We start from the raw sequence: 21,046 nt of genomic DNA, 5'->3' as shown, positions 1-21,046 counted from the left end.
AAAAAAAAAAAAAAAAAAAAAAAAAAAAAAAAAAAAAAAAAAAAAAAAAAACCTTACAGTCAATTTTAAACAAATAATAATAATAATAATAATAATATTTTATTTCAAAAAATACGTATAACTTTCAAAAGAGTTTTAAAAATAAATTTAATTTTTCAAAAAAAAAAATTAGCATTTTAAAATATTTTTATTGTTAGTATCGTTTCAAAATATAACTTTTAAAATTAATATTAAAAAATTTGGAGATAATTTATAAATTGTTAATAGGTAAGCTGTAAATAATTATTTTTAAACTTTTTAAAAAGTATTAATCAAACTTTTAAAAGTATAAAATTATTTTAAAAAATATTTTAAAACAAAATACTAACATTTTTATATAAAAACTAAACATTAGAGTAATTTTAAATTTTTTTTTTAGTTTAAAAATTTTATTGAAAGTCTCGAGAGTGAAAAGAGAAGAGGGTCGAGATTTGAGATTGTAAAAGTGAAGTTATACCGACGAACACGAGTTTAATTAATTTTAAAGTTTTTATGGTTGGGCTATTGAAATTTTTTTATTTAATCGCTCATTTATTAAAATATACTAAATATAATAATTCCTTTTTAAGTCAAAATATTGAAGTCAACATTACAACAAAATTGGTTAAAAAAAACTTGGTGGGTAATGCTTTTCACCATACATAACAATGTGTAATATGTTACTAAATTCGAGCTTTAGGCTTTTTTAGAGAGGTCTATGAGGCCGTATTAATGAAATATTTGACTATGGTTATTAATTTCCTTTTTTATATTATATAGTTGGATACGACATGTAGTGTTTCACATTTAACTATATGATCTTTTTCGACCATATTATTTTGTCAAAGCCTAGTATAGATAAATATGGTATGATTTAATTGCATTTCAACCTTTTAAATACGCTCACTTCTTTCTTTAGAACTTTTTAAACATCTCAATCATAGGCTAATTAAAGCATGATTTGGTTCATATGGTATAGTTTTGTAGTAACTTCATGCACGTTATGCTTGAGTTAGAAAATAAAATGGGTTGTCTTATGGTATGAGATCCCATATCGGTTCAAGAATGGAACGAAACAATCTTTATAAGGGTGTGGAAACCTCTCTCTAATAGATGCATTTTAAAATTGTGAGGCTGAAGTCATACGTAATAGGCTAAAACTGATAATATCTGCTAGTAATGGGCTTGGGCTGTTACAAAAAGTATTAGAGTCAAACATCAAGCAGTGTGTCAATGAGGACGTGGTCTCTAAGGAAGTGGATTGTGAGATCCTACATCAATTGGAGAATGGAACAAAGTACTCCCTGTAAGGCTACGGTGATACATAATAGACCAAACTAAACAATATCTACTATAGTACAGATGCATTTTAAAACTGTGAGGCTGACAGTGATGCACAATGGGTCAAACTAAACAATATCTATTAGTCTTGCATGGGGAGTAGTGGATGGAGCATGAGCTATGTGCTTTAGGGAAATTTCTAGGCTAGTTCAATAGTGAAATCGACCCCAAAACACTGTTTAACCACTTTTGAACCATTTTGTAGTCATAGGGAACACATTAGAACAGATTAGTTTTGAAACTCTTGTCATTTGATCTAACAACCTTGTTAAAGAACAATCATTTAGATCCAAAATATACGACACCCCAAAATACACGAAATCAACCTAGAGAGATTTTGTTTATCCTTAATGCTCAAAATTAAAAGCTTCGCCATATATGTTGTACTTGCTTCCAATCCACCAAAATAATAACAAAGATTATATGATTGAGAGGTTGAACCGATGTATAGTATACAGATGTTCTTAACAAGGAGGCAGATCCGGCGGGGGAGGAAGAACAGACTGCAGCTCTCCTTCGCCATTCTCAACCAGAAACACCATCGCCAATCCCCAAGCAAGGTGCGAGTCTATATGGCAATGCATCAACCAAGCCCCTGTTTTTCAGCGCGCAATCCATTTATTACGGGGAATTCAAAACCATTTAATTATATAGAACACAGATTTATTTGTTGCAATCGGAGCTTACCTGGATTATCAGCCACGAATCGAATGGCAACCCAACCACCAGGGGGCGTTCCAATGGTGTTTCTCACCGGTGGGTCGATGAGATTGAACCTCGCCGGATCCGTCGCAGGGTTGAAGTTGCCAAAACCCGAACCAACGACGTAGAAATGGTAGCCATGGAGATGCATCGGGTGGTCTTCGGTGGTTACAATGCTGGTGTCCTGCAGCACAATCTGCACATTTGATCCATATTTAAGCCTATAACCCTTGGTCCCTCGACCGGGCTGCCAAAGCCCTCTGCTCACGTTCCCTGTGTAATCAAATTGCAGCGGCGGAACCGGCGGAAAGTCGGTGGTGAAAACCCCCGGAACGCCCTGGTAAAAGGCTTGCATGATGGAATTGGATTTTGGGAAAACGAAGGAGACGTTGTTGATGCTGGCGGCAAAGCGAGTGCCGTTGGGGCCTTGGCAGCGGGGGCTGTTTGGGTTCGTGCAGTTGATGAGGCCTAATCCGACGGTGAAGAGTAAGCTGTTGTCGATTTGGGTCGGGACGTTCACTCTGTTGGGGCTCCGGAGTTGGGAGGTGAATCGGGTGGCGGTGGGGGTGTCGTTGAAATTTGGGAGCTGAGCCATAGTGGGTCGCGGTGGCTGCTGCTGGTGTTGCTGGCAGTTTTTGTATTCGAGGATGGCAGTGGTGGTGGTGTTGTCGAAGGCGGCGTTGAGGGCGGTGTTGTAGGCGGTGGCAGCCATGTAGTAGTGAGCTGGTTGTTGGTTGGCTGTCAGGAGGACATCGGTGGTCTGCCCGGGTCCGATCATAATCACATTTGTTGTGAATGGTTTGGTGTAAGACGCGTCGACGGCCACCACCGTCAATTGGTGGTTCGCGACGGAGAAGAATAGCTCCTGATTCAATGCTGAGTTTATGATCCTCAAAAGAATTGTCTCGCCGGAATCCACCGCGAATCTCACCGTCTCTGCCAAATATCAAACCAAAACCCTTTTTGTTTCATCGTAACCAAAACCCATTCCAAATTTGTAATAAAGAAGACAGCACCAAGCACCAACCTTTGCCGGAGCAGCGGTAGAAGTCGCCGGGCTGGCCGTTGATGGTGTAGGCATCAGAGACATTAGGAGCAGCGCCAGTGAAAAGCGCCTGCCGCAGCACACTTATCGGGTCTCTGTCGAACCATTCCCCTGTTCAAGAAACCATAAATAAGCCATTGCGAGCATTTGTTAAGCATTTATTAAGAGACTGCGGTTACCAAGAAGAACAGAGGCTTCTCTTTTGGGCATTAAGAAAGGGTATGAAGAGGGGAGCTTGGGGTAGATAATGAGAGCGCCATAGACGGTGGCTCGAAGCCATCGGCTATGAGCATGCCACCACAGGGTTCCCTCTTGGTCTTGAATGGTGAACCTGTAGGTGTAGCTGCCTCCTGGCTTTATGGAGCATTGGGTCACGAACTCTGGCCCATCTGCCCATGGGTTCCTCAGCTGCCTGATCCCATGCCTAACCATACAAATCAACCATTTAATTACCACTCAGTTTTGTATGCCCATCAAATGGAAAGATTGTGTTCGTACCAATGGAGAGAGACATTGTAGCGGGCAACATTCACTACTTTGATGACAAGGGAATCGCCGTTTCTGACCGATAGAGTTGGGCCAGGGAACTTCCCGTTCACTGTTATGATGTTGTGGACTTTGCACAGCCTCTTCACCGGCTTTGGTTGCACCTGCAGTTCATTTTTTTTTGCATACAAACAGAGACAAACAAACTGAGAAATCCGGTTTGGTTTCCTTTTTTGCCACATCATCATATTACCTATTGGTTGCTTGTAACCGTAAAAACTACTCCTCTCACAGACTAACACTAGTTTTTTTACCATGTTTCCTCAAGGTTTAAAAAACATGTATGTTAGAAAAAGGTTTCTGCTCCCTTATAAAGAATATTTCGTTCCTCTCTCCCATCGACGTGGGATCTCACAATCCACCCTTTTGGGGCCAGTGTTCTCATTAGCACATGGCCTAGTATCCGACTTGATACCAATTTGTAACGGCCCAAGCCCACCACTAGATATTGCCTTCTTTGGACTTTCCCTTCCAGGTAAGGAGAGATTTTCACCCCTTATAAAGTGTTTTGTTCCCCACTCCAATGGATGTGGAATCTCGCATCCATGATCGTCTTGTATTTTTAAGATCATATACTCGTTTACTCGAACGTGACAATATGAATATAATAAAAAGGGGAGAATTTAAGAACTTACAATGAACTCGTGGTAGTGAGTTTCTGCAACAGCAAAAGGAGGGAGTAAAAGGAGGAAGGCCAAAAGAGAAAGCAAGAAGAAAGAGCAAAAGGACTTGATCTTAAGCAGCTCCTCCATCACTCTGTGTGTTCTTTGTGATATGCTTGGTGGTTTAGAAACTGAATGGGAGGAGGTATTTATAGGCAGAAAAAAGAGGAGGGAAAAGGGATGATCAAATTCAATACAACATTGGAAATTACCAAAACAATTATTAAAAAAAATTGTTGCAAAATTAGGTTTAGAGAGTCAGCAGCTATTGTGAGGATTTAAGGTTAAATCATTTTGGCTCAACCATTAATGGGGATTTGTTGTACCCACTTCCTTTCCATAAACACAAACATCTAATACTAACTTCAAACTATCAGATTCTCGCTAGTTTATATTCGTATACGAATTGAAATATGGGCAAAGATACCCGAGTAACAATTTGTTTTAGAATGTATTCGTGAGATTTCTAGATATAAGATCATGGAAGAAATTACGATGTCCGAGTAAAAAAAAAAGTACGTAAATGAACCGATTCCATGTTTGAATTGAGAGTGATTCTAACGATATGATGGTCAAGAAAGCTTAAAATAATTGAAAGTTAGTGCTTATATCGACAAATTGCATCTTTCTTTTCGGTGTCTCAAATATAGAAATTATAAAGTTAAACATGTCTAACTTGGAGCAATTGTATGTTGGGTGGCCTCTTGTGAATTTTTCTACAAAACATGCTAGTGAAAATAAAATATATTAAAAGAACTCGTATTATTTTGTGGGAATAATAGGTAAAGTATTGTATCATAAATACATGTGGATGTTGAATTTGAATTTTAAATCTTGATCCAAATTCTAAACATGCATGCGAGATCTCATATCGGTTGAAAATGGAAACGAATAATTTCTTATAAGGGTGTGGAAACCTTTCTCTAAAGACGTGTTTTAAAACCGTGAAGATGATGACAATATGTAACATGCCATAATGGATAATATCTGCTAGCGGTGAGCTTGAGTTGTTAAAAATGATATCGAGCCAGACACCACGAGGATGCTAAATGTATGAAGCTAATCAAAACCATCACTACGTAATTAGATATATGAAAAAGATCCATATGATAATTGATAATTTTTATTAAGTGTTGTTTATAATAAATAATTTTAATAAAGTCAAAAGTAGTTAATGTTGTAATTAAACATCAATTAAGGCACTAATTGGCAATGTGTAGTTGTTCAAATATAAATAAATTTATTGAAATGCAGCAGCTTCCTATAATTTCATAACAAATTAGTTTGCCTACCAAGTCACACCTAAAGTAATAATAATAATAATAATAATAATAATAATAATAATAATAATAATAATGATATTTAAAATCAACTCAAAATCATTTAAATAAAAATATTTTTTTTTTCTTAAAATCGAAACAAATTAATAAGAAAAATAACTAATCTTTATTTTATTTCCCGGCCATCAACGCCCATTGGAATTCTTTGAAAGTCAACGATAAATTGGCGTTTTTTTGAGGCGACACGGACACTAAAAATATCGGGAGAAGAACGAAACAGTACTACGGTACTACCCCGCGTCCATTCTTCCCGTGGACGGAAAGACTTCTGAAACGGCACCGTTTTGAGGACTGGAGGTTTCTGTGAAGGGTGGGTTCCTGCAGCGGCCACGTGCTTGTCTTGCTCACTCTTCGTCGTCCTCAGCTGGCTCTCTCCGCCACGCCGCCTGGTGGCCTCCTCTGCTTCGGACTTTCCGCAGTTTCTTCGTTTTGTAGATTGCTAAGCTGATACGCGCAGTGGTAATTCCTGAATTCTCTGTTGTTTAACTGGATTTTGTTTTGGGGATTAGATTCTAGGATGATGGATTCGGAGAACCAGGGCTTTGAAGAAGCCCGATTGTATTCCTCTCATGAGGAGGTGCAAAATTTGGATTTCAAGGAGAAGTTAAGCGCCAAATCTTTTTCTAATTATCGCAGTGCCATGTCCTCGCTCTCTGATGCCCACCATCCACTGTCCTCGCCGGCTGTTCTTACACCGGCTGACTCAGATCCCCTGCGTCTGCCGCCGATGGACCGAGATCTCCAAAAACCTTATGTGTCTGATCATTTTTTCTCCGACCCGCTTCACTTTTCTGATGTGGATTTTGGCCCGTTCGATGGGAATAATGTCCGTGATCTTAATGGTGTTGAAAGCCCTAGCAAGAGTTCGGAAAGTTCTGGGAGTTTGTCCAGATCTTCGTCTTCCAACTCCGAGTATATAAAAATTTCAGTCTCGAATCCCCAGAAGGAGCAAGAGGTTTCGAACTCGCTAGTGCCCGGTGGGAGTTCGTACGTCACGTATCTGATCACGACGAGGACTAACATAGCGGAGTTTGGAGGGTCAGAATTTAGCGTTCGAAGGAGGTTTAAGGATGTGGTGACGCTATCAGAGCGTTTGGCCGAGTCTTATAGAGGGTTCTTTATACCCCCACGGCCGGATAAGAGTGTGGTGGAGGGCCAAGTGATGCAGAAACAAGAGTTTGTGGAGCAGAGAAGGGTGGCACTGGAGAAATACTTGAGGAAGCTAGCAGGACATCCAGTGATCAGAATGAGCGATGAGTTTAAGGTGTTTTTGCAAGTTCAAGGGAGATTACCACTGCCAACAACCACCGATGTTGCATCTAGGATGATTGATGGGGCAGTAAATCTCCCTAAGCAGTTGCTCAGTGAGAGTGCAATGGCGCCTCAGGAGGTGGTTCAGCCAGCGAAAGGTGGAAGGGATTTGTTAAGATTGTTTAAGGAATTGAAGCAATCTGTGACAAATGACTGGGGCAGTTTGAAGCCTCCAATCGTCGAGGAGGATAAGGAATTCTTGGAAAAGAAAGAAAAATTGCGCGATTTCGAGCAGCAGCTCAGTGCTGTATCTCAGCAGGTGACATACTTATTATACTTATCAGTTAGCCAAACTGTGTATATTATTTGCTGGTTGTTTTAATTATGGTTGTAGCGCAGGCTGAATCGTTGGTCAAAACTCAGCAAGATATGGCAGAAACATTTGGAGAGTTAGGTTTGACATTGATTAAGTTGACAAAATTTGAAAATGAGGAAGCTGTATTCAACTGTCAAAGAGTTCGTGCTGCTGACACAAAAAATGTAGCTACTGCTGCTGTTAAAGCAAGCCGATTATATCGAGAACTCAATTCTCAAACTTTGAAACATTTGGTAAACTTTTTATCTTCCTTGATATTATGAACTGAAAACATTGCTATTTGATCGAGTTATTTTGAAAATGGCTCTTCTTTTAAGTAATAAATTAGACAGTTAGTATTTCCGAAGAAACTCATACACACCCACACTATTCGATCTATCATTTATGTATGTAGACTATGAACATTATAGTCCATTCATGATATGATAGAATAATAGCAGCTAGCTCAAGACTTGTGCATTTCATTATAGTCCTGTAATTATTTCGTAGCTATTTATTTTATATACTTTCAGGACGTACTTCACGACTATCTGGGATTAATACTAGCAGTTCATGGTGCATTCTCAGAACGCTCGAGTGCTTTACTGACTGAGCAAACTCTATTGTCTGACTTGTCCTCATTGCGTTCAAGGGCTGAAAAGCTTGAAGCCGCATCATCTAAAGTATTTGGTGGTGACAAATCAAGGATTCAGAAGTTAGAGCAGTTAAAAGAAAGCATAAGAACTACAGAGGATGCTAAAAATGTCGCAATGCGAGAATACAAACGCATAAAGGTGCCTTCCCATCAAATCTTGCAGTGTCTTTCCTTCAATATATTTTTAAACTGTAGTACATAGGATGTGATGTATGTTATGGTATGAGTCTCGTATTGTTCAGAGTGTAGTTTTAGGTTGTAGGATTTTGCATTTTGTTATCATTTTTCTTTGCTAATTTCTAAGGAAGGAAGATGCTCCTATTGTTGTTGGGCTTCTCATTTGGTATATATAGAGCTTACATCATGAACTCAGAATGTAATTGAATATCACACTTTAATGCCTATTTTCTTTGCATTCTAAGGAAGGAAGATTAGGGTAAGCCCCAGGAGTAAGTGACTCTTTCTCGTGGCCTTTAGGATATGGATAATGATTCAGTGCTTTAAGAATCATGTCAAAAGAGATTAAATTGGCCTTGTTTTCTTTAAGGAAACTTAAGCCAGACTTGCTTGAGCGAAAGGGCAAAGTGTAAACCCAGGTGTCGGAGGTTGGGTTAAAACTAGGACGAGCTTCCTTGTGTATATTCCTAGGCACATCTAACTTGACTCGAGCACTTCTACTTTCAGTTAAAAGAGGGGGAAAAAAAAAAATCCCACTTTTGGAGATGACTCATGGCTAGGAACAAGTTATACTTCGTTGCTTGCTGATCTGAGATATTTAGTTGTGGGATTTTCATTTCCTTCTTTCCTGAGCAGTATGAGAATGTTCTTTTAAGGTGTCAGGTTTGGAAGAACCCTTCTATGTTTTGTCATGATGCCTTCATGTGAGATCCCACAACGATTGGAGAGAGGAACAAGGGCCAGATAGGACGTTGGGCCCCAAAAGGGGTAGATTGTGAGATCCCACATTGGTTGGAGAAGAGAACAAAGCATTCTTTAGAAGGGTGTGGAAACCTCTCCCTAGCAGACACGTTTTAAAAACCTTGAGGAGAAACCCGAAAGGGAAAACCCAAAGAGGACATTATCTACTGGTGGTGGGCTTGGGCTTTTGCGGGTACACTTCATATATAAATTATTATCATCATTTTGTGATATGTTTTTGGGGTAAAAGGAGGGAGTGAGAAGCAAAGGCCATTGCGGCTTACATCTGAGCTCCCCTGAGACAAGCTCTAACTTTTAGCCTCGTCTTACATCTTCTTTGAACCATAAGAGACCTGGGCTTTTTTGTATGCTTCTACATGACTGTTATGCTTTAGCCGTACTTGCTCATACAAGTTTAAGATTTTTAAAATGTTTTTAGTTAAATTTGAGACTACGTCTCGTCTCACCCCTTATAGGGTAAAATCCTCGAGGTCACCTTTAGCATTTCAAGAAGGTCTGAATTTCTACAGATCATATTGCCTAAACCTCGATTCAGTTGTTACATTTTTTGTCAATAACACAATGCAAAATCTTTCTTGCTTTGGCTTCCTCATCTTTTTTTCTTTTACACTGGCCTGATGATGCTGTATGTATTAATTCAGGAAAACAATAGAAGTGAACTGGAAAGATTTGACAGAGAACGACAAGCCGACTTCTTGAGTATGCTCAAAGGATTTGTAACAAATCAGGTACGTACCGTCCTGTCTAGGATGATGATGATCATGTTTTAATCCATAAAATTCAAGCTTTTTATGATTGTAAGAAGCATTTTAACTTGTGCTGAAGCATGCATAGCTCTGGTTGGTCAGATATTGGAATGAATGATTACGTAAAAGGGTTTTTGTGTTGTTGGTGATAGGTCCGATATGCAGAGAAGATGTCTGTAGTATGGGGGAAGGTAGCAGAGGAGACAAGCAGCTACTCGAAGGAGAGCAGCTGAGGTTGGTTGTGTGGAATCAATTCAAATCCTGAAGAACACATTCTTTTTCCTCGTCTTTTGCTTTCATTTCACTTCCTCTTTGTTCATATAATTTACCATTTTTAAGGTAATAAAAATATGAAAAGGAACACACTTGGGGAAGGTTTTTTTCAACATCTTTGTTCATATTTAATAATTATTTATTATAATTTATAGATTGTATCTAGTTTTCATTTCACTGGAAAAGCAGCAAAGTGAATGTCGCAATCATTTTTGTTTAGTTATATAATGACAAGAATCATAAAGTTTTTGAAAATATAACCATTCATAGTGTAATCCATACCATTCTTTTCTTACAATTATTGCATTCTCTTTTAAATATAACCATTGTAGTACCAATTCATACTACTTCTCCCTCAAAAATTTAATTCGTTCTATAATTATTCGGTACTCCCATTTTATTAGACTCAGCATCATTCTATTGTAATATTTCTCTTTAACCAAAGTATTTAACCAAAGTATTTAACCAAAGTAAATGTATTAAAATCTTGAAAAAATATATATATATATTTTATGAAAGAATATGATTCAATTAAAAGGGTAATGCATAATGATTATGCAGTTTGAAAAATAACACCAAAAAGGTGATTTGGGACCCTTCTCCCTCCTCCATATTCTCCAACCAATTCATTTTGGTCTTAAACTTTGACCATCCCTCTTCCACTTTTACTTTCCACACACTAATTTACCAACTTTATAATATTCTCTCTTGCATTAAGACAAAATCAACATATCATCGTACCCCAATCAAATATGACCTATAGTTCCGAGAAATAAAATGTTTTACCCAATTAAAGTTAAACTATGCTCGAGTGGTTTTTTCAATCTTGAGAACAAATTACATACCAATTAAGGTTGGTTGAACTATGTTCCGATGGTTTCCGAGAACAAATTAGTAACCAATTAAAGTTAAAAGGTATGAATGGCAATTATTTATTGATATGGATGGAGAAGAAGGAGAAGGGAGTAATGTAATGAGTGATGAAGAAACCGCGTTCCCTTCCCATTTTTTATTTCTACTTTTGAATTCTTCCAATCACTCTTTTTCTTCATCAATTTCCTCACCGTCTCTTCTATTTGTTTCTCTCTGGCATTTTTGCAAACAGTTTCATGTATCTGAACCTCGTTTCCATGTCTCTCGCTCTTTGATTCTTCCCTTCCCCTTTTCTTCTTCTGCGCCTTCCATTGCTTTGCTTTCCTTTGCTTTGTTTCTGATCCATCTTCCTTTTATCAATGGTTGACAACGGCGAGGAGAAGTTGCTGGCTATGGCTCGCCACATAGCCAAGACCATGGGTCGTAACGAGTCCATGGCTGATGATATTCTTCACATTTTCTCCAATTTTGATGCTAGGTTTTCCCTCGATAAGTTGTCTGATAAGCCCGATGAGCTTGATCCCAGAGGCTCCGCCGATTTGCACCGCTCTCTCAAGTCTTTGGACCGCAGGATCTCCCAATACTTGGTCGCCGACCATCCAATTTGGGCTGACTCCGCCGATTCCTCTGCGTTTCTTGACGCTATCGATGAGTTGATGGCAATCATTAGGGACTGGACGCCGATGGCTAGGGATAAGTCTGTTGGCAACTACCTTGCTCGCGCTGACGATCTGATGCAGCAGGCGATGTTACGCGTCGACCAAGAGTTCCGGTCGTTGATGGACCGTGGAGGTGAGTCTTTTGAACTTACTCGTCATTTCAGGAACGGCGAGTCAACTGGTGATTTCTGCTTCGATTCTGAGGAAGATGAGGATGTTGCGGAAGGAATTCTTGGCGATGGTCTCCAGATCCCTGTGGCGCAGCCGGTGACGGACTACAATATCGTTATCGACGCGCTCCCGTCGGGGACTATCGGCGATCTCCATGAGATAGCGAAGCGTATGGTTGCGGCTGGGTTCGAGAAGGAGTGCTCGCACGCATACAGTAGCTGCAGGAGGGAGTTCTTGGAGGAGAGTCTTTCTAGGTTGGGATTACAGAAATTGAGCATCGATGAAGTTCAAAAGATGCAATGGCATGACCTTGAAGAGGAGATTGAGCGCTGGATGAAAGCGATTAGCGTCTCCCTTCGAGTTCTCTTCCCAAGCGAACGACACCTCTGCGAACGCGTCTTCGTCGGCCTCTCCTCCACCGCTAATCTCTCTTTCATGGAGGTCTGTCGAGGATCGACGATCCAGCTATTGAATTTTGCAGATGCGGTGGCAATTGGCTCCCGAGCCCCAGAACGACTCTTCAAAATTATCGATATGTTCGAAACCTTGAGAGACTTGATGCCAGAGTTCGATTCAGTATTTCCAGACCAGTACTGTTCGTTTCTTAGAAATGAAGCACTCACAATCTGGAAAAGTTTTGGCGGAACAATCAAGGGGATCTTCATGGAGCTTGAGAATTTGATCCGTCGTGATCCGGCTAAGACTCCGGTACCGGGGGGCGGCCTTCATCCAATCACTCGATATGTGATGAATTACCTTAGAGCAGCCTGTAAATCGCGGCAGACTCTGGAGCAAATTTTCGAAGAAGTCGCTCTTACCTCCAAGGACTACAGCAAGCTCGAGGACAGAGCAGCAGCATCGTCATCATCGTTGTCAGTTCAAATGGAGTGGATTATGGAGGTTTTAGAGAGCAACTTAGAGGCGAAGTCCAAGATATACAAGGATCTTTCCTTAAGCTCTGTGTTTCTGATGAACAATGGGCGATACATTGTCCAGAAAGTGAAAGACAGTGAATTAGGATCAGTTTTAGGTGAGGATTGGATTCGAAAGCACTCCGTTAAGAACCGGCAATACCTTGGGAATTACCTGAGAAGCTCATGGAGCAAGGTGATCGGAGTGTTGAAAATGGAGAGTGGCTCTTTAGCTCCGGCTGCGATGAAGGACAAGCTCCAATCATTCAACGTGCAGTTTGAACAAGTCTGCCAAACCCAATCCACATGGGTGATATTCGAGCATCAGCTTAGAGAAGAAGCAAGAATCTCAGTTGCCAAAACCCTGTTGCCAGCATATCAAAAGTTCGTCGGAAGGTACCAGAGTTTGCCGGAGTTGGCAAAGCGTACAGACCGGTATTTGAAGTACACGGTGGAGGATGTGGAGGGTCGAATCACCGAGCTGTTCGAAGGAGGAGGCGGCGGCGGCAGTAGGAGGTGAGGTAAATAAAAATTGCGGGTATATGTGTAGAAATGGGACCTTTGATAAGAAAATGTTGGGCAAAGTCGTAATGGGGTTTGATGTGGTGGGAGGAAGTGTTATAGTGAATGAATATGGTTAAATCTGAAGGGCTTTGCTCTTTTTGTTTAATGATTCAGAATGAAGGATTAGGAGAGATTACTGGGCGTTTGAAGCCTTTGATTGCTCCTAAGATTGGCCAATGAGTTGAGATCTGATCTGATCCAAATTGGCCTCCACAGATTCCTGTTTTATGGATCCAATTCGGCCAAGAAGACGACGATCCTAAAGGAATCGCAACAAACAGGTACACAGAAATATACTATTTTCCGCACGCACTCTCTGGCTAATTCTTGATTAATTCTTGATTAATTCTGACTATAATTAAAAAAAAGAAAAAAAGAAAAAAAAAGGATCAATTGAAAATTTGATTCATTGAATTTGATGCGAAAAGACAATAAGAGTGAAGATTTGATTCATTGAATTTAACTGCTTTTTTCAATTTCAAAATAATTATAACCGATCGAACTAAGATCAAATGGGTTGGCATAAATCTGATCTCTGACCACAACTATAAGGATTTGAATTTTAGTATCCTTCGCAATCTTCATTCAATTTTCTAATTAACACGAATTACATTATTATTATTATTATTTTGTTATGCTACTATGAGATATTCTATTTTGATTCCAACATTAAATATCAAAACTTTGTTCTTAAAATTATTTTAAAATAGCTTAACCAATACCTTTGGTTTTTATGAAACTTTAAAAGGTTTCAGGTCGATGGAGATAATGTCCTTACTTATATATCCATAATCTTTCCTTAGTGACTCCAACAACCTTCACATAATGCACCAATATCACTAGTTTTCTATAATTGTTGCCATTTTAGCTCGATAATCCTCACGTTGCACACTATCGTCGTTGTGGACCACACGTTGATTAGATTTTGTTGATCAGGTTGTTGTCGTCAGGTTTCAGGATTCACGTTAGTTCGCTCATGATATCTCTAGTTCGAGTTCAAGTATGGTTCAAGGTTAGGTCCAATTCGTTCAATTTGTTGGGTTTTTATCAATTCAACCAACAATCATCCGTCAATAAATTTTTGTCCAATTTGAGGATCTTTTCTCAGTTCAAGAGATTTTCAATCATTTCAACATGGTCCCAATCAATTTCTTTTCTTTTAATTTAGATCCATAGGGTATTTTCCTTAAGTTTAAGTGAGTTCAAGAGTTTGTTAAACATATCTAAGCAGAAATTAGGAATAATAAAGTTTATATGTACATCATGTGACAGTGATGAGTAGATTCAGGCATTATCGAAATTCTTTTAAGGTTTGGATAACAATTGCTATTGAGGCAAAGGAAATTTACCATTAGACGCGTTATATTAGGTACCATGTATCGTCATATTTTAATGTTTTAATTTATACTTTTAAATAAATTTTATAACATGCATGTAATAAGAGCCAAAATCATAATATTTTAAAAAGGGTATTAGTTTACGTATGTAATGGAGTTTATAAAGTAGATTGATTAGTTAATAAAATAGCGACAGATTTTGGAATCTTAGGTGGTGTGATGGGCTTAGGTTTCCTTAATTAATCAAATGTTTTATAATAGTAAGCTTAGTCGGAATTGGGATTATTCAATGGTCGGTGTCTTGTCTTATGTTATGTTTGGGTTTAATAATAATAATAATAATAAATGTCTGGAAAATTGTAAATAAATAAATAACTAGGAAGCTTCCTTTTAGTTTGTAACATGCCTCCACAACCTCACACCAATTCTCATCCCCTATATATATATTTTTTTTCCATTTTCTATACTTTTAATACATTATTTAAATATTTTATTAACGAGTGAACCGAATAGGCTAGCTAAATAAAATTAAATAAAAATATTAAAAAGCGTTAATATTTATTTTAAAAATATCATTTTTCTATTTTTTGAACATAATTTAAAGATGTTAATAAGAGTAGAAACAAAATTGGATCTAAAACACATCATTGTTTTTAGATTTAATTAATTTAATAAAACATTTGAATGTTTAGAATATTTTAAAATATATAATTTAGGAAATTGAATAGTAATAATTCCGTACGTAAAGGAAGTTTAATCACTTGGAGTTTGAAGTATGCGTTTGTCGGAGGGCTATATTCGCGTTCACTCCCTACGCTGTCATGTCCCCCCTACCTCTCCTTATTTTAATCATTTTTTATTTTCTTTTTAAATAATCCAATTATTTCTTCCCCTTTTTTTTTTTATTTAAATAAAAACAGCTGCCTAAAATATATTTATTTAAATATAAAAATAACGCGTAAATGAGAAGAAACCAACGCCATAATTCGGAATCCACTTCAGAAGGACATTTTCGTATTTTCATTTTTTTTATTTATTTTTCTTTTCTTTTCTTTTTGTGTTTATTATATAAATCTCATCTTTTTCCCCGTTCTTTCCCCTTCACAATTTTCAGTTCTCTTCAATTCTTCTTTGAAAGCTCCATTCCAAAACGCTGTCGTTTTCTCTGGTGAAATGGGGAATAGTTTAAGGCATTGTCTGGGTTGTGTTCTTCCCTGTGGCGCTTTGGACTTGATCAGAGTGGTTCATCTCAACGGCCATGTCCAGGAATTCTCTCCGCCCATCGCCGCCGCCGAGATCCTAGATGCCAATCCTGGACACGTCCTCACCACTCCCTCCGACGACCACCACCACCTCGTCCGTCACGTTACCATTCTCTCCCCCGAATCTAACCTCCGTCGTGGCGGCATTTATTTCTTGATTCCGGCCAGCTCCGACCACCGGAAGGCTGCCAAAAAGCCCTCCTCCGCCACCTCCAGCGACGCGGTTTTCCCAGAACCCAACGATCTCACCCACCGGATGGAGGATGTCATTGTCTTCAAGAAGGCTAAACCTGGCCGCCGAGATCGTCGGAGCAGCCGCGCCGGCAGTGGCGCGTGGCGGCCTCATCTACTGAGCATTAATGAAGATTAATTAAACCCCCCAAAACACCCTTCTCTTATCGACATCGAATTTTTTTAAAAATATGTATGTCGTAATTCTTATGATCTTGTCCTTTTTTAAAAACTTTGGCGGCGGCCGATGAACAGAAATGGGAACTTTGAAGATCGTGTACAGTCAATTTCTTTTTTAAAAATGTATTGATATTCATTTGTAATATGGTAGCTTAATTATAAAAAATAAATAATGAAAAATATTTAATTTATATTATAACCTAAGAATAAAAAAATTATTTGTACAGAAAATTAAAATAAAATTTAATGATAAAGAGAATCAAGTAGGCTCAGGTTTTTGGTGCATGAATTGGAAGAGTTGAGGGGCTTTACTACTTCCGTAGGAAACGACTCATCCATGAGGCATCGGAAATCTTCTAGAAGCTCATGATCGCCCACGATGGTCTGCTGCTGAATCACCAGCACTGTGGCGTCGCTGGGGGAATCAATGGTGGCCAACATGTCCCCAATGAACCCCAGCTCAGGGTACTCGTGCCACTCGTTCAACCCCACGAACAGCTCCGAGTCCCCATCGTGGCGCCGCCCCACCAATATCAGATCGTAATTGCTTTCCATTTTCCTCATCACCCCAATCAGCCCCACGCAGTCGCTCGCCGTCACCTCTTCGTAGAAACAGTGCTTTATCTCTGAGCTCGACATGATCAGCTTGAACTCGTTTAGCATCTCGAAGTCATGTTCTTGATCCGCCGGTTGGTGGGTGGTTCCTTTTGGATGAATCAGCCGGACCACCGTGAGCGTCACCATGGGATGCTCCACCATGCGCGTCGCATACGCCAGCGCCTCCCGATCATCCGAGCCTCCCACAAAAATCAGCCCCACCTTGTACAATTCCACTCTGTTCATTATGGGAACCGTGTTGGCGGTGGTCGGCAATATCATAGGGTCTATCAAGATCCCGACCGAACATGGAGCCTTTGATAGAATGTTCTTGTTCACTGCCCTTATTGCATTCACCGAACCCTCGTACACATTCATCGTCCTCCGCTTGTGGAACGGCACGATCACCATCGACACTCGCTTCTCCAATGCCAACATGCATACATCGTCATGCATGGTGGCAAAGGGAGCCACCGATGTGAACGCGTTCATTATAACCTAAAACCACAAAAATATATCAGCACCCTGATACTGTTTGAGGCTCACAACTTTTCGTTTGACATTTGAGGATTCTATTGACATAGCTAAGTTAAAGGGCTGGACTCTGAAACCATATTAGAAATCTGATATTGTCCACTTTGAGCATAAGCTCTCTAAAGGGTCTCATTCCAATGAATTTACTTATAAACTCATGACATCATATCATTGTGGAGGTTTGTGTCAAGTTAATGTTCAAAGTGAACAATATCAGAGAGGGTTGTGGTATCTAACAAAAACAAAATATTATTATCACCCACCTTATCGTAACTCATTTGCTGGAAGAGTTGGAAGGCATTGATGATTTGATCGGAGAGATTGCAGCGTTTGGAGCTGCGACGACTGGGGTGGTGGTGGATGAGGAGCGGAGAGGCTCGGCCGGTGAGCTGGATGAGGTGGATGAGGTAGAAGCAAATGGGGCTTTTAATGGTGGGATTGGAGACCTCAAGAAGGTTGATTATAGAGGGAGTATTGTCTTGGTGGTGAATACAAAGCAACACACGCAGCTCCCCGTTTGGGCTGGTATGCTCGATGGTCCTCCTCCGCCTATTGCATCTGTATTTGTTTGATGGGTTGTATAGCATTTTCACTATAGGCGATGTCGCCCCTGTCATCACCATCATCGCCAACACCATCACGCTGTATGCATTCACGTCTAGCATCTACAAATAGACACACACAGACACCATCCATTTTCACGAACTACCAAAATTAATATGAATCAAGAGACATCACTCATATTTCCTCCTTCGTTAAGATTTGAAGAAAGAGAGAAAAGAGGAGGAATTACTTGAAGGAGCAATCCCTGTTGGAGAAAGAGTATGTCAGAGATGCCCTGAGTGCTCATGATGAGTCCCAAGGTCAAGGAATCAACCAAGGGCATTTTGCAGTACAAAGAAGGCAGCGTGGCCCCAATCAGCTTCCCCATTAAGCTCCCAAACGCCAACAATTGAACAATCCAAATGCTCTTCATATCAAGCTTGGAGAGATTGATTCTAGCGCCACTAATCACGAAGTAGCAGGGCAACATAATAGAGGACACGAAGGACTCGAGTTTATCCACCAACGCGGACCCAAGAGGCGGCCCATCAGGCACAGCCAGCCCAAGAATCATTGGGCCCAATAAGAAATGCTGGCCCACGAACTCACTAAACAAAGAACAGAACAACATCATTATAAACATCAAAAACACGTAGCTTTCCTTAATGGGCCTCCCGGAGATGTTGGTCTGCTCCACAATCCAAAACATGATGGGGCGAAGAATGTAAATGACGAGGATGATCATGCACGCCACGCAAACGGCCATCCATGGCAGCGCGTCTTGCTGCTCCAAGGAGGTTTGGCGTAGGGTGAAGCAGATGACTATGGAGATCCAGCTCAAGGTGCCGCTGATCATGGAGGAGGAGAGGGCGAGGCGGCCGATGTTGGAGTTGAGAAGATTCAGATCTTCTAAAACGCAGGCGATGACGTAGAAGGAGCTGGAGGACTGAAATGCGCCGATGGCGGTGAGGGAGTCTTTTAAATTTCCATCCATATCGATTGTGCTCTTTAGGTACACCGACAACAGGTAGTTGATAAGCAATGGGAAGAGGAACACCAACACGCCGATGACCATGGCCTTTGTCCCTGATTTGGTGATCAATGTCAGATCCATTTTAACGCCCATAAGGAACATGAATATCATGCACCCGAAGAAGGCGAAGGTTTCGCTGACGTAGAAGCTCTTGTAGGGGAACACCACCTCCAGAAGTGGGCTGTTTCCACCGTTGAACGACGGCCCAAGAGCAAGGCCCACCTGAAGGAAACAAACCCAAAGTCAAAAAATAAAAAATAAAAAATAAAAAAGAGAGAGTAAAGAACAGGGGTGCCGGGAAAGGCGGGTGCGGGTGCGACCAGCATCTGAGAAAAGAAGGAGCTCTCGCCAATGGGTGTGAGGAGGCATTGTAAGAGGCAGGTAAGGAGCGAGGAGACGGAGATTTGAGCCAGAAAAACGGTGTTTCCAAAGGAGAAAGGGTTGTCCCCAAAGAAAATGCCTCTGGATCTGTAACGCTCGTTGGGCTGGCACACCCAGCTACCATTGTGTGCTGCTCGAATGCTCATCCTTTCAACCCTTCAATCTCGTTTAAACTATTCCTTTCACTTTCAATTATTTCAATATGGCTTTCAAACTTTGTGGTCAATTTCCTTCCCTACTTTCTAACCATCTCTTACTCCTCCTTCCTCTTCCCTCTATAATTAGAAATTAATGCTTGTCCATACATTTTCATACAAAAATCACAATCCTACTCTTTCAATCCTGTCCTGATATTCATATTTTTTCGTCCCAGTTTTGTGGCCTTCTAGGATCTTCAAACATCTCTCATCTACCATCTGAGCTTGTTTGGTCACTGATATTATTCAATTGTCGTGACACACCAACTTCACATCTCATTGTTATGTTGGTTCCCAACAAAGCAGCCCATGCATCGTGATGTTGTTGTAAATTGTCATAAGTTTTGATTTTGATTTGGTTATTTGGATGAGATTTGATTTGATTTTTGGATTATGTTTGAATATCCATTCTTAATAAGTGATATTGGGATTTGGGTGAGTTTTGGGTGTTACATCGTATTTGTTGAGTGGCATATTAGTGAAAGACTTTGTAGTGTGATAGTGAATTATTCACTCGTAACACTTGGTTTATTAGTAATTGGTTGCTACCCATGGATGTAGGGGAACTTTTTCTCTTCGAACCACGTAAATATCTTGGTGTCTCTTTGTGTAACTTCGTTCCGTGGTGTTGTGAGTACATTTGTTCCGCTTTCGGTGCACGACAATGGTATCCCATGTCTCAACATATGTTGCCTATCTTGACTTGTTCGAACATATCTGTTGGAAATTGACCCATGTGTCGCTCATCTTAACGGAACATCTTGAACATCCATTCATTTGAGATCATCTGAACATGGGACTCGCTCGTATCGTTTCAAAACCAAAATAAAAACAGAATATGAAGATAGAGCAACAATTAAAAGTCTTTTGATTAGAAAGAAAAGTTTAACTCAAAGTAAAATAAAAAATAGAAATATAACTTTTAATTTAAAAAAAACAATGGCATCTAAAAAGTTTCTATTTTTCCAAATTTTAAAAGAGAATAAAAATGTTCGGCAACAAGATAATTGTGAATTGTGTTGTAGGAATAAAAGAAAAAAAAAAGCGAAATCTGGTTACGACATGTCGGTGGGTGGAACAAGCCCTCACCCACCAATCTCCTTTTGCCAAGTGTCACCTTCTCTCTTTCCTATTTACTCCGTGACATTCACGTACTCGATCTTCTCTTTCCATTTTACCCAAATACCCTTCCGTGTGAACGTGGGTTAAAATAGTCATTTAATAGCCTTGGTCCCCCAAAGTTGACTTTTCTCCTTCAGCTTCTCCGCCAAGTAATCCACTCACCACCCCCTCCACCGCTTTCTTTGACTTGTTCAAACTTTGTGCTGACGTCATCGATGACATCACATATCTTGCTATCTATCTGTCTCGTCCTCTTCATTTCTTTTTCCTTCTAAATATCGAACATTTATTTCACAAATTTCTTTTATATATTCAAACTTAAAGCAAAAATTAATAACCAAAAATAATAATATTGAAAGTATAATTGTGATCTATAACATACAGGTGTATTATGATACTAATACAAAAAAGAAAATAATAATAAAACCCAACCAGCCCCTAAGAAAAAAAAAAAATATACAGCCAAAAGAAAAAAAGAATTAAATAAACATTATTTGATTTTTTTTTTTTTTTTTTTTTTTTTTTTTTTTTTTTTTTTTTTTTTTTTTTTTTTTTTTTTTTTTTTTTTTTTTTTTTTT

The 21,046-nt window shown here is 39.5% G+C and overlaps 5 protein-coding genes across 6 annotated transcripts; 3 read left to right on the top strand and 2 right to left on the bottom strand.

Annotated features, from left to right (window-relative positions):
• Positions 1 to 1,522: 1,522 nt before the first annotated feature.
• On the bottom strand, positions 1,523 to 4,420 carry LOC111469556 (laccase-13-like). Its single transcript, XM_023114856.1, has 6 exons — positions 4,288 to 4,420; positions 3,605 to 3,756; positions 3,286 to 3,530; positions 3,089 to 3,217; positions 2,047 to 2,997; positions 1,523 to 1,954 (listed from the first exon to the last, which is right to left on the bottom strand). The coding sequence occupies exons 1-6, from the start codon at positions 4,402 to 4,404 to the stop codon at positions 1,824 to 1,826; spliced, it is 1,725 nt and encodes a 574-aa protein (XP_022970624.1). The 5' UTR covers positions 4,405 to 4,420; the 3' UTR covers positions 1,523 to 1,823.
• Positions 4,421 to 5,857: 1,437 nt separating this feature from the next.
• On the top strand, positions 5,858 to 9,986 carry LOC111469439 (sorting nexin 2A-like). Of its 2 annotated transcripts, XM_023114701.1 has the most exons (6): positions 5,864 to 6,113; positions 6,291 to 7,224; positions 7,305 to 7,514; positions 7,794 to 8,054; positions 9,496 to 9,582; positions 9,753 to 9,986. In XM_023114701.1, exons 2-6 carry the CDS (start codon positions 6,295 to 6,297, stop codon positions 9,831 to 9,833), a joined length of 1,569 nt encoding a protein of 522 aa, XP_022970469.1. In that variant the 5' UTR covers positions 5,864 to 6,113; positions 6,291 to 6,294; the 3' UTR covers positions 9,834 to 9,986. The 2 variants fall into 2 exon arrangements, with proteins under 2 accessions (XP_022970468.1, XP_022970469.1); XM_023114700.1 differs by having other exon boundaries at positions 5,858 to 7,224.
• Positions 9,987 to 10,892: 906 nt separating this feature from the next.
• LOC111469428 (exocyst complex component EXO70B1-like) lies at positions 10,893 to 13,398 on the top strand. Its single transcript, XM_023114687.1, has one exon. The coding sequence runs from the start codon at positions 11,106 to 11,108 to the stop codon at positions 13,005 to 13,007; it is 1,902 nt and encodes a 633-aa protein (XP_022970455.1). The 5' UTR covers positions 10,893 to 11,105; the 3' UTR covers positions 13,008 to 13,398.
• Positions 13,399 to 15,496: 2,098 nt separating this feature from the next.
• Positions 15,497 to 16,158, top strand: LOC111469438. Its single transcript, XM_023114699.1, has one exon. It carries the CDS (start codon positions 15,562 to 15,564, stop codon positions 16,018 to 16,020), a length of 459 nt encoding a protein of 152 aa, XP_022970467.1. The 5' UTR covers positions 15,497 to 15,561; the 3' UTR covers positions 16,021 to 16,158.
• Positions 16,159 to 16,304: 146 nt separating this feature from the next.
• On the bottom strand, positions 16,305 to 19,660 carry LOC111469382 (cation/H(+) antiporter 15-like). The gene is made up of 4 exons (XM_023114611.1): positions 19,089 to 19,660; positions 17,986 to 18,990; positions 17,456 to 17,857; positions 16,305 to 17,156 (listed from the first exon to the last, which is right to left on the bottom strand). Exons 1-4 carry the CDS (start codon positions 19,293 to 19,295, stop codon positions 16,305 to 16,307), a joined length of 2,466 nt encoding a protein of 821 aa, XP_022970379.1. The 5' UTR covers positions 19,296 to 19,660.
• Positions 19,661 to 21,046: the final 1,386 nt, after the last annotated feature.

This window comes from Cucurbita maxima, unplaced genomic scaffold, assembly GCF_002738345.1.
Source record: "Cucurbita maxima cultivar Rimu unplaced genomic scaffold, Cmax_1.0 Cma_Scf00040, whole genome shotgun sequence".
NCBI classification, from domain to species: domain Eukaryota; kingdom Viridiplantae; phylum Streptophyta; class Magnoliopsida; order Cucurbitales; family Cucurbitaceae; genus Cucurbita; species Cucurbita maxima.
Note: the sequence above shows the minus strand (reverse complement) of the source record. Positions and strands in the feature narration are given on the sequence as shown.

Excerpts from the sequence above, each read along its gene's own strand:
- LOC111469438 (XM_023114699.1), top strand. The coding sequence starts at position 15,562 with ATGGGGAATAGTTTAAGGCATTGTCTGGGTTGTGTTCTTCCCTGTGGC.
- LOC111469428 (XM_023114687.1), top strand. The coding sequence starts at position 11,106 with ATGGTTGACAACGGCGAGGAGAAGTTGCTGGCTATGGCTCGCCACATA.
- LOC111469556 (XM_023114856.1), bottom strand. The coding sequence starts at position 4,404 with ATGGAGGAGCTGCTTAAGATCAAGTCCTTTTGCTCTTTCTTCTTGCTT. Across the intron at positions 3,531-3,604 it reads TACAATGTCTCTCTCCATTG|GCATGGGATCAGGCAGCTGA; the intron begins GTACGAACACAA and ends TTGTATGGTTAG. Across the intron at positions 1,955-2,046 it reads ATTCGTGGCTGATAATCCAG|GGGCTTGGTTGATGCATTGC; the intron begins GTAAGCTCCGAT and ends GCTGAAAAACAG.
- LOC111469382 (XM_023114611.1), bottom strand. The coding sequence starts at position 19,295 with ATGAGCATTCGAGCAGCACACAATGGTAGCTGGGTGTGCCAGCCCAAC. Across the intron at positions 17,858-17,985 it reads AACAGGGATTGCTCCTTCAA|ATGCTAGACGTGAATGCATA; the intron begins GTAATTCCTCCT and ends GTCTATTTGTAG. Across the intron at positions 17,157-17,455 it reads AGCAAATGAGTTACGATAAG|GTTATAATGAACGCGTTCAC; the intron begins GTGGGTGATAAT and ends TTGTGGTTTTAG.
- LOC111469439 (XM_023114700.1), top strand. The coding sequence starts at position 6,172 with ATGATGGATTCGGAGAACCAGGGCTTTGAAGAAGCCCGATTGTATTCC. Across the intron at positions 7,225-7,304 it reads TCAGTGCTGTATCTCAGCAG|GCTGAATCGTTGGTCAAAAC; the intron begins GTGACATACTTA and ends GTTGTAGCGCAG. Across the intron at positions 8,055-9,495 it reads GAGAATACAAACGCATAAAG|GAAAACAATAGAAGTGAACT; the intron begins GTGCCTTCCCAT and ends GTATTAATTCAG.